The sequence below is a fragment of the Polypterus senegalus genome, chromosome 1 (assembly GCF_016835505.1).
Source record: "Polypterus senegalus isolate Bchr_013 chromosome 1, ASM1683550v1, whole genome shotgun sequence".
NCBI lineage: Eukaryota > Metazoa > Chordata > Cladistia > Polypteriformes > Polypteridae > Polypterus > Polypterus senegalus.
In genome coordinates this window covers 78752878-78764911 of record NC_053154.1, presented here as the reverse complement: position 1 = coordinate 78764911, position 12034 = coordinate 78752878, and the positions used below count along the sequence as shown (strand labels likewise).

General features: G+C 36.8%; 1 protein-coding gene across 4 annotated transcripts in view; it reads left to right on the top strand.

The window, feature by feature from the left end:
* LOC120527699 (membrane-spanning 4-domains subfamily A member 15-like) overlaps positions 1-9182 on the top strand; it is a 51819-nt gene extending 42637 nt beyond the window's left edge. For 3 of the 4 annotated variants that reach the window (XM_039751438.1, XM_039751430.1, XM_039751446.1), the window contains 2 exons: positions 3228-3338; positions 7181-9182. In XM_039751438.1, the coding sequence (XP_039607372.1) occupies positions 3228-3338; positions 7181-7234 (165 nt within the window). In that variant the 3' untranslated portion in view covers positions 7235-9182. The remainder of the gene's footprint in view (positions 1-3227; positions 3339-7180) is intronic. The other variant, XM_039751455.1, reaches the window with a different exon arrangement.
* The last annotated feature ends 2852 nt before the right edge of the window (positions 9183-12034 follow it).

Sequence of the window (12034 nt, the reverse complement as noted above, 5' to 3'; positions counted from 1 at the left end):
GCTGTATCAGTGTATTTTAGAATCTGGTAAGATACAAAAATTAAAACTTGGCTGTAAAATTATTATTATGGGGGAGAAATAAAGTCTATCTACATGTACATTAATTTGCTCTGGAGTGAACAAAATGGTTAACATGTTTTATTATAATAGAGGTACTTCAATTTTAAAAAAGACTAATGGGCAATAAGTAAAGTGGAATACTCTATGTAGGTTTAATTTCTTAACCAGAACGTCCCCCTCTCTAACTTATTTGCTTTGATCTATTATGTGATTCTCGTAAATATTAAAGTGTGAAGAATTTGTACGTAAATGACGTTTTTCCTTTTCAAAGCCACTCTGATACATTAGAGTGAATGCTCTGAATGACCTTTGAAATGAAGTTTTTACTGAGCACCGTCCACAGGTTCAACGCCAATATTTCAGTATTATATCTAGGGATGTTTGTCCCTAGCAATAGTGACAGATGACAGAATACATTCCTGCAGCATAGGCAAGGTAAAAAAGAAAGTTGCTTTCTATTAACAATAGATTGGAGTGACATAACAAGTCACCTACTACACACAACTGAAGGAACGCTCGGGAAAAAAAATCGTTGTCGCCTCACCTACCACTTGAATGGTTGGTTGGATTGTTGAAATTTATATACGACCGTTTCAAACATAAGCAGTGGAATATCAATTTTAGACTGTTTTAAAGTCATTGACTACAAATGCAATGTTATTTTTTATTTTTGATCCTATACTAAGGATCTATCCATAGGCTGCAATCAGAAGGTAAAAAATGACCATTGTTTTTCAATTGAGAATATTTTGACTTATATTTCAAATACGTGAAGCAACAATTCTTGTTTATTATGTATTTCTACCTCATCAAATAACTCATTACATTTGAAAAGCAAACCCTTTCTGCTAATTCATACTTTTTTCTTATGTTTTATTGACAGGTAATTCATATTGGGATAATTGTTTTGATGTTAATTTTCACAATTTTAGAGTCCATTTTGTCCATCATCACATCCGGTTTTGGGTGCAGATTTATATGTAGCTATACTGTAATTTGTAAGTCAAACTTTGAGAGGAAAATTCCCTTCCACCCCATACTTGAAACTGTTCATAGAAGCAACATTTTGAGAAGATTGTAAAATGTTATTACCTTAGGAGCTTATCATAATTCACAGATTAATTACTGTGCCTTTTCACTTAAATCATATCTGCCATTCATTGCCATTAAATTGTCATTTAAATGCAATAGATTGCCAATCAATGTACAAATGAAACAGCACCCTGAGAATTGCCTGCTGTATTTTAGCACACTACCGCACTTAGCCCATTTTAAATACCGTACTGGATAGTTCAGCCATTTTCTTACTTGTATCACGGTAATAAAATAACCATTAAAACTTTATTCTTATCCAAACTGTTTATGTTCGAGTTTATTTATTGCATTGCTTTACGAGAGTGTTAGTTTTGTACCTCAGCCTCTTCTTTAGGTGCTAATAATAACACTGTAGGTTCAGTATTGCAGTATAGTAATGCACTGGATACCACAGGACTGCCGAGTACAGCTCATGCCCCATCCTACTATGTGGCCGTATGAAGACTCCTTAAATGGACTGTGCAAACAGTAGCACAAAGGAAAAAAAATTATCAGAAATTCTATTTTATATATATATATAGATTTGAGTATAGTATTATAGCAAAACAAATCTCTTCTTGTTGGATAAGTAAACCAAATCTCTCTCTTCACTTCACCATGCTGCAGGGTGCTGATTACAGTTATTAGGAGAGTTGAGTATAAGTCATTTAATGTTAATTTTTCCTAAGTATGTAAAGTATATTTTATCAAGTAAATTTTTGGTGCATTCATTTTAAAATACATTTTAAACATCCATCCATTCATTAGATCTTCCTAATTTCCTTCAAAATCACATGAGCAGGGTCTATTGTAGGAGCACTGAGTGTAATACAGGAGCTAACCTTGAACAAGGTGCCTGTCCATCAGCAGGCATACTCAAACAGGGATAATTTGCAGTTACAAATTAACCTAAAATACACATCACTGGGATTTAAAGAAAAGCAGAATATCCAGAGATTATACTACACTACTTCATTGTGAACTTCACACAGAATACTGTATATAAAAAGAATAAAGAGTATATGTCCAACACACAGACAGACAGGACTGCCTCAGTATGCAAACCTATAAGCTATGTTAACTCATGAAATAAAATATTTTTGATTTTAAATGGCAGATTGAGGAGTAAGGTTTAACTGAATAAACATTTCATTTTTACTTGAGAATGATGTGACTACAAAACAAACAAAACCTTCTTAAACTTTATGTGGCATTTTCTGATGACTGTACTATTTACAAAATAGTGATCAATATGTTCCGGAACTGTGTCGATGTGACTGCATACAATAATCATATTTTTTTTAATTTGACAGAGTCATGAATTAATACCAGTGCTACATATTGTATAGAAGGAAAAACAAAATCTGGAAAGCAAAAGAATAGTTGCTAACGTTTGACTTATTTTTGTGTTCATAACAACTACTTATGAACATTTTGAAATCACTTCAGTTTCTTTCTCTGGTTCCTTCTGACTCACAAGTATGAAAAAAACGTAAGATATACCATACGACTCATCTTAATGTCTACTCATGTTAGACAAGCCTTTTTGGCCCTCTAGACCTGAAAAATGCTCATTTTTGACAAAATGATGAATTTCAAACGGGTCTGTATTGAAGGAATGACATAACAAAGGAGTGATATAAATACCATATTAAAGAAGTGACATTTTATTGGAGTGACATAACAAGTCATGTACCACACACAACTGAAAGTACGCTTGCCAAAAAATTGTTGTTGCCTCACCTACCACTTGGATGGTTGGTTGGATGGTTTTCACTCCTTTGAAATTTATATCTGAGGTTTCACTCCTTCGTTATGTCACTCCTTTGAATAGGACCGTTTTAAACATAAGCACGTGGAATATCAATTTTAGACTATTTTAAGGTCATTGACTACAAATGCAATGTTATTTTTTATTTTTGATCTTATACTAAGGATCTATATATTTAAATTGAAGTGTATATTTCAAATACGTGAAGCAACAATTCTTGTTTATGATGTACAACTACTTCTACCTCATCAAATAACTCATTATATTTGAAAAGCACACCCTTTCTGCTAATTCATACTTTTTTCTTATGTTTTATTGACAGGAAATTCATATTGGGATAATTGCTTTGATGTTAATTTTCACAATTTTAGAGTCCTTTGTGTCCATCATCACATCCAGTTTTGGGTGCAGATTTTTATGTTGCTATAATTTGGTGGGTATACTTCAATTTACCTGTGTTTACATCTTTATCGTGTATTATGGTAAAAAAGCACAGAAATATTATTTTAACACTGTTTTAACTAAGCTATGACTGCTGTTAACAATACTGATGATTAGTATATCAGTCAGTCAGTCATTGTCCAACCCGCTATATCCTAACACAGGGTCACGGGGGTCTGCTGGAGCCAGTCCCAGCCAACACAGGGCACAAGACAGGAACAAATCCCGGGCAGGGCACCAGCCCATCGCAGAGCACACACACACACACCAAGCACAAACTAGGGATAATTTAGGATTGCCAATGCACCTAACTTGCATGTCTTTGGACTGTGGGAGGAAACCCATGCAGACACGTGAACATGCAAACTCCATGCAGGGAGGACCCAGGAAGCAAACCAGGGTCTCCTAACTGTGAGGCAGCAGCGCTACCACTGCGCCACCATGCTGCCCAAGATAAGTACAGTATATAAACCCATTTAATGCTCTGTTTGGTATGGTTCAACCATAAGGCATCAAGGAAACGGACATGGAGCTCACCCGGAGATCGAACCCAGCAGATGATCGACTACATCATGATCGATCAGAGATGGCGTAGCTGTGCCCATAACACACGCAGCTTCCCAAGCGCAATAGTGCCGAATGTGCACAACGATCATAACCTTGTGATGGGCAACTTCAAGTTAAGATTCAATATGCAAAAAAGAACAGTCACAAAGAAGGTGGATATCGAACGACTGCGAATACCCGAAGTCAAAGAAAGTTATAAGATTGAACTAAAAAATCGTTTTGAAGCGCTTGGCGGTCTAGTTGAAGAAACAAACGTGGACGAAGCACTGGAGGCCGTCAACGACACGATTAAGAGAACAGCGGAGGAGGTAATTGGCCTTAAGAGATACAGAAAGGCCCCATGGATTAGTGACGAAGTGCTCGACCTGTCTGACCAACGACGAGCTGTGAAGGCAATGAAGAACAATAATCCAGGGGACGAGAATTTGAAACAACTATACTCACAGCTCAGGATCATCATGGACAAAAAGATTGAGGAGTGCTGAGAGGATTGGTTTAACAGACAGTGCTGCGAGGTAGAGGAAGCAAGCCGAAAAAATTATATGCGCACTCTCTTTCAAAAGGTCAAAAAGCTCAAGAAAGGAGTTTAACTGAATGAAAGGTGCAACAACATCAGAGACAAGGATGGCAACCTGCTCACCAAGGACATCGACATTCTTAAGCGATGGTATGAATATAGTAGAGGCCTCTACAATACAAACATTGAAACGGATGGTGATGTTCTTGAACAATTATGGTCTAATTGCAAGAGAGAGGAAGAAGAGCCAGACCTTCCTGAAAGCAAAGTAAGAGCAGCCATTATGAAGGTCAAGATACGGAAAGCTCCTGATATCGACGACATTGAAGGAGAGCTAATCAAAAGCGGCGGAGGAGCAATGGTTCAAATCATGTACAAGATCTGCAACAAGATATGGGACACAGAAAAATTTCCGACGCTTTGGACTAAGTCTCTTATAGTTACTATTTCAAAAAAAGGGGACACCACTAAATGCGAGAACTACCGCATGATAAGCCTTATCTGTCACGCAAGTAAGATCATCTTGGAGATTATCAGGAGCCGGATGAAGAACGCGATAGAAGTGCAAATGGCGGAGGAGCAAGCCGGACTCATGTCAGGACGTGGTACAATTGAGCAGATCTTCTCACTCAGACTGTTATGTGAAAAGTATCTCTCATTACAGGATAAAGAGCTTCACTTGATTTTCATCGACTTCAAGAAAGCATTTGACCGAGTGTGGCACCAAGGCCTCTGGAAAGTATTACATCACTACGGCATACACCCAAAGCTGATCAGTCTGATGGAGAACCTGTACAAGCGAACGCAGAGTGCCATAAGAGTCGGAAGAGAGGTGACAGAGTGGTTCAAACTAGCAATCGGAGTACGCCAAGGCTGCATACTGTCGCCGGATCTCTTTAACATCTATCTAGAGCACATTATGCGGGAGGCACTCGACGGACTAGAAAGCAAAGGAGCATGCGTGAATGGCAGAACGATTAACAATCTTCGTTTTGCTGATGACATCGGTCTTATAACTGAACTCCGCAGTCACGCATAACTCCTGCTAAATAAGGTGGAAAGCGTCAGTTCTAGATACGGACAAGAGATAAGTGACACCAAGACAGTATGGATGCTGCTGAGCTCAAAGCCTGAGCAAGAAACAAAGAAAAGAGTTGAAGAGGGCATGTTGCTCAGAGGAAAGAAACTGCAGCATGAAGACAGTTTTAAGTATTTAGGATCAACCTTAACCACAACGTGCGACAGCTCAAAAGACATCAGAACGAGAATAGCCATAGCCTTAAGTTCAATGAGTGACCTGGACAGTATCTGGAAGAACAAGAACATCAATAAGATAACCAAAATGAGACTATACAACTCGCTTATAGTACCGATTGCCCTGTACGGATGCGAAACGTGGACTCTTAGAAGTGCTGAAGAAAGACAACTGCTCGTGTTCGAGATGACAGTGCTCAGAAAGATACTTGGAGTATGCATCATAGACAAGATGAGAAACGAAGACATCAGGAAAGCCCTCAACTAGACAGAAACGATAGTGCAACGAGTGCACGAACAACAACATAAGTGGCTAGGTCATGTACTCCGGATGGACAAGAACAGGATTGCTAACATCACACTACATGGAAGAGTGGATGGAACCAACAAGAGAGGGCCCAAGAATGACATGGGTGTCGGCACTCTCAAGATATGACATGGGACTGCAAGATATAACGCGGACGGCCCAAGACAGAGATCTGTGGCGTTTGACGTCTCCTCATGCTAGAGCCCACGTCGACGTGTAATTACAACACTGAGATATGGCAAAAGAAGAAGAAGAATGCTCTGTTTTAGACATACTAATTGCAGCTTTAGCAAGGTTATCAATAGTTATATAAATGGTTAAAGTGGTAAATTTATTTTAAGGCACCACAATTTAAAATTGTAAACAGAAATAACAATGTCTGACATCTGAAGCAAATAAGGAGCAAACAGCTAAAGAAACAGGAATGGAAGATACAATGGCTTGATAAAGTCAAATAAAAGAATTAAAGTGAAAGACGTGCTAAGATGCATTTCCTTTTACTGGGAAAGATTATTAGCACATAGTGTAAAACAGCTCTTAGTCAGTTCATCCATCACATCATATTCTGAATTAACATAATACATTTCTAAAGCTGAATCTAGAGCTGAAGCCTATACCCTAATAGCACTCAGTGCAGTGCAGCAGCCAACCCTGGACTAGGACCAGCTCCTTGCAGGGCATGCTCTTGCACACACCCAGTTTGCATTAACTGTGATATTCTGTATATTTTTGTAAATTGTATATAGATAGTTCATGTGCTGGCTTCAAGCCCAGGATCACTGCAGCTATAAGACTGGAATGGTAAACACTGCATCACCAGTCCACAGCAAATGAACCCAAGTAAAAAAAAAACAAAAACAACGTAAAAACAGCAGTCTTGGAATGTTTTTACAGAGGTACAGAGGGACTCTAAATAAGCATTTATTAGTGGCACTGTAGCATCACTAGACATGAAAGCTTAAATCAGAGTACAACTTAAGCAATATTGGTGCTGATCAACCTTTTATGTACTGAAATTCTGCCTAATTAAATTAAAGAAAGTGAAATGCTCACTCTGCCCAGTGCTCCAGGGTTATGACTTCTTTTCACTCTTGCACACTTTACACATATTTGGTTATTAATTTGACTTCAAGGAACATGTTTGCCACTGTAGATAGTCTAATAATATCCTTCTTCCTTTTCTGTCTAGCCAGTGATCATTATCCAGCAACATTTGACTGAAGATTCGGTGCCTGATATCTAAATGCCAAAAGTATAAGGAAGACCATTTGGAATCTATGCATTTGTTTTATTTTGCCTCATTGTCACCTTCTGGCTGGCATGTTTTTATTTCTGAAAAAAAAATCATTTATGAGGAGCATATTAAAGAGATGAAAGTTAATTATTTTGGAAGGCTTATTTTTTGCATTGTATAATTAACTCCATATTTGTTTTAATAAAAAAGAGAGCTGCACTTGATGTATGTAAGGTTTTAACAGGATACATGTAAATAGAAAACTTTCCTCTAGCAAAGCTTGCTTTTAAGAAGGAAATGTTATGTAACTAAACCAAATGTAACACTGAATATTATGCATTGCTAACAAAAAGGTAATGCATCTAATAACAGTATTGCTTGATTGCAGATTCATTCACATGGTAATTTTATTCCAGAATATAATTTGGACAGACTTCTGATTATGATTTATGAAAAAACTGCATTTTTATCAGATAACTGATACTCTTTAGTTGACTATATGGCAGTTTCTCTACTTTTTGCTTTTTATTAAGCAATGTGGAAACAGGTCTCTATTATAATTTGTATTTCTGTCATCTTTTCAGCTAACCTTTCCAAACACACTTACTTATAGGTCACATTTTTCCCATATAATATAAAATTCATTCAACAATACACATATTTTTACTGTACTAATAAATAGACCTGCTGAAAGCATACTTTTATAGTCTTCCCTATTTGGTATTATTTATTTAAGTTGTTGTTAGCTCTGCTGTTTTATAGCTCCAGAATCCTATGTGTGAATCCTGTGTCTGCCTAGGAGCGGTTTGTACATTGTCCTGGTGTCCACATAGGTAATCTACAGGGGCTCTGGCTTTCAGTAAAAAAAAAGGTCTGGTTTTGTTAACTGACAGTTTGAGATTAACTGGATTTGTGGGGAATATGACAGTAATGGTTTTAGTGATGTCAGGATAGTTGTGACTCCCTTTGACCCCAAGCTAGGTAATCTGGTTAAAAATGGATCAGTGGATATTTTTAATGAAAGAGCTGTATTTTCAGCTTATAATATTTCTAAGAAAGTGAGTCACTATTTTGAGTACAGTTGGGGTATTCAAACATTAGCTGTTAAAAATTGTTTTTAATAAATCAAAATAGCTAAAAATGATGAAAGTCATACTTTTATTATTAAAAAAAATAATAGAGACACACTTTGTATGGCTTTTTATTGAGAAAATATAAACGGAACAAAAATTAGCACTCAAATTGAACTTGGTTATACACATTTTAAAAGGGAAAACCACCTTTTTGTAAACATGAATTACTGTATCATGCTGCATATTTCTAGTTGAAATGGAAACTTTTGTTTTCAAGATTCACCATAGGCTTTCAGTGGGATTCATGCAAAAGGAAAGGATAGTCTTAGGGCTGGTACATCGATTGTAATACCACTCTGGGATGTGAGAGGGTTGCTGTCATTTGAAAATTCCCCTCTACAGACCAGTTGATCCAAGAGTTAAGGCAACTGTAGACACATGTGGAAAAATACAAGACAGCTTGGTCAATGTGGTGTACGTGACAAGGGCCATGCAGACCCTGCTTGCCCATGGTGTATGTAACAGAAAGCATGTTCTATGGTGTATGTGGCAGGAGTCATGCAGATCCTGCATGCTTATAAGTGTACGTGACAAGTGCTACTTCTTGTTTCTGGACGTCTACATGGAAGGCCATGGGTGTGACTCATCGAGCCCCAAACTAAGGAAACTAACAGATGTACTCCACCTTTTAGGTTTTTGTAGCGCTGATTCAGGCTAATGTTTTGAAATGCTTGTATAACTAAAGTCATAAGACAAGAAACCCTATAAAAAATCTTGAACACTGACCCCTCGGTGCAGATAAAGGGCGGTGTCCTAGGACTGTGCTTCTCTGTCATTTAACCTTTGCCTGGTGTGTATGAATAAAAGATTTTTACTAACTTGAATTCTATCTCTCTGTCTTCAGTCACAAGAAACGACACCATAGAAAAAGTGTCCACACACACCTATTTCAACACCAAGTACATCCCCTTCTGTGGAAAAGACATAAAAATGCCAACACTTCCTGAAAATGGCAGTATAATACATGGACTTACATCTGGACAGACAAACTCTTTTTGCTTGCAACTTTTTATTTGTACATTTTCTTTCCCTCGATATATGGGGATGGGCTGGTGCTCCCAACTCTTCATCTGTGTTATGTCTTATCTTTGTATACTACCGACTATCCTAAAGCACTTCAGCATTTGCTCTTGCACCATTCTTTGGTAATTTCCTTGATAATTTTTAGATTTCATCTACTGTATATGTTCAATACCTCTAGTATCAGGGGCAGCAGAGAAGTCTCACAACCTTATGGAACCTCTATCCATTCATGACTATAAGGAAAGAGTGCTTTTCTTTGAAGGTCTGGTTATAATATTATATTGTTTTGTCTGCAAAATTACTTAGGCTTCCTCCAGAATACTATTAACCTTGCCTTTATGAGCCTTACAACAAAGTAAGAAGGCTATATATTTTTTCTATTTCCAAAAGAAAGGCTAAGTGTCAATCGATTTCACATTAACCACAATGAATACATTTCGGAATCTTCAATAATATATACTACAGAATGCATCTACAGTAGCAAAGGCCCAGGGGGTTATGAACATCCTATTATTACACAGTAGGAATATTCCATAATATAAGGATGATTCAATATTCATTTTAGAATGCTACAAATTACAATGCTGTATATCAAAACCTAACATTATAACAGCCTCATCATAAAATTATCTTGAATAAATTTACTAGCACGAAAAACTAAAAGTCACGTTATTTTCCGTCAGTCTCTTTTTATCATGTTCTGAACAACAGCATTCATTAAACAAAATGAGATTCATTCTGTTTCATCTTACCTTAGCTCTATTGCATTTAATAATGATGTGCAGGTCTGCTACAGTATTGACTTTTTCATAAAAGTAAGGCTTTGCTCTGATAAAAAAATGTTTATTTTAGATTTATTGTCACATGTACACAGTACAATACAATTTCTCCCAGTTTGACCAACACAAACACACTGCCACTCCTTGTCTGTCTGAAGCTCACAATGTAGGTTATGTAAAATAACATCACAAAAATATGATAAGTAGTGGGGTAGAAATCGACATCTTAACTAAAGAAAGAAACTTATCCTCTAACAGGACAAATCTGATAAAATCTTTTAGTCAATAATCAGGCAGGAGAAAATCTTGTCCATTTGTGTCATTTATTGCAACTGCTGCACCAAGCACTCTGTACAGCAGTAAGTTACAGCATGATGAGAATGGTAAAAACACAAAGGGTGGAGTCTCATTTTATAAACTATCGAATGTACATACAATGTCAATCAATGCATGCATTTCATAGTCGGATTGGTTGAAAGACATGAGTTGCTTCTGCATAGAGCACAACCAGCCTAAATAAAATTCTTTCTCTATCAAAATTCTTTTTACATCATTGTTCTTCAATTTCTCTAAGTTTAGATATTACCCTTGAAATCTCCATGTATGTGACAACTGTCCAGTTTTGTTGTTTACATGACATCTGCTGATCTCTTAATCATACATTAGATGTATTACATTAACCTGCTCCTGGTACATTCTTATCTCTGACGAAATGATTACTCTATAGGAAAGCATCAAAAATTTGAACATAATATGTGACAGTACAGGAAGTAAATATAGTGATCTGAACACCAGATGTGCATTTTTAATTATCTGCAGTGACTTGGTGACACATGCCAGTACTCCTTCCAGCAAAGAGTTGCAGTAGTCCACACAAGACAAGACCAAAATCTAGACATGGGGTTTTGCTGAATACTCTATCAGATACAATACTGTGAATATTGTGTGCAGTGAACATTCAAGATCAAGATACTGTAGCAATATGGTCTCTGAAGAGCAGCTGGTCATGGTACCAACATGGCAAGTGTTAGTGAGAGTGAGCCAAGCTAAACAGAGATGGAGTGCTGAATAGACAGATGGGTTGGGATAACAAGAAGGTCTTTGCCAGGGTTAACTGGAGACGGGTGCAGAAACTAACTGATAAAAGGGGGTCCTCTGGAGGGAACAACAGTAACAGCTGCATGTTATAAGGCATAGCACTAAAATTTCAATCTAAAAATGTAAAATATCTTTGTAAAATAAGATTTTGTGCTTTTGATAATTACAAATGTCTTATTATATACAATGAACTATAATAGGATCATTCTTGCATAGGTTTTCTTCAGAATTATGTTTGTTATTTTGCTATATAATTTTAAATAATGTTTTTTTTTTTGTTTGATTGCTCTTGGTCATTACTTTGTATTCTGCAGCCGCTAACTCTTGTTTTTTAGCTATGAATATCATTAATACCACTGTAACTGGATTTGGGATCATAACGCACTGGTGTGGCTTCACCTGGAGAACTGTGTGCAGTTTTAGTCTCCAGGCTACATAAAGGACATAGCAGCACAGAAAAGCTCTAGGGAAGAGTGACTAGGCTGATTCAGGGCTACAGGGAATGAATTATGAAGGAAGACTAAAAGAGCTGAGCTTCTTCAGTTTATGCAAAAAAAGATTAAGTGGAGACATCATTGAAGGGTTTAAATTATGAAGGGAATTAGACCAGTGGATCGAGACTGTTATTTTAAAATGAGTTAATCAAGAATACGGGGACACAGTTGGAAATCTGTTAAGCATAAATTTCACACAAACATTAGGAAGTTTTTCTTTACACATGGAAATGTAGGCAAATGGAATTTGATACCAAGTAGTGTTGTAAGCAATAGGATTTA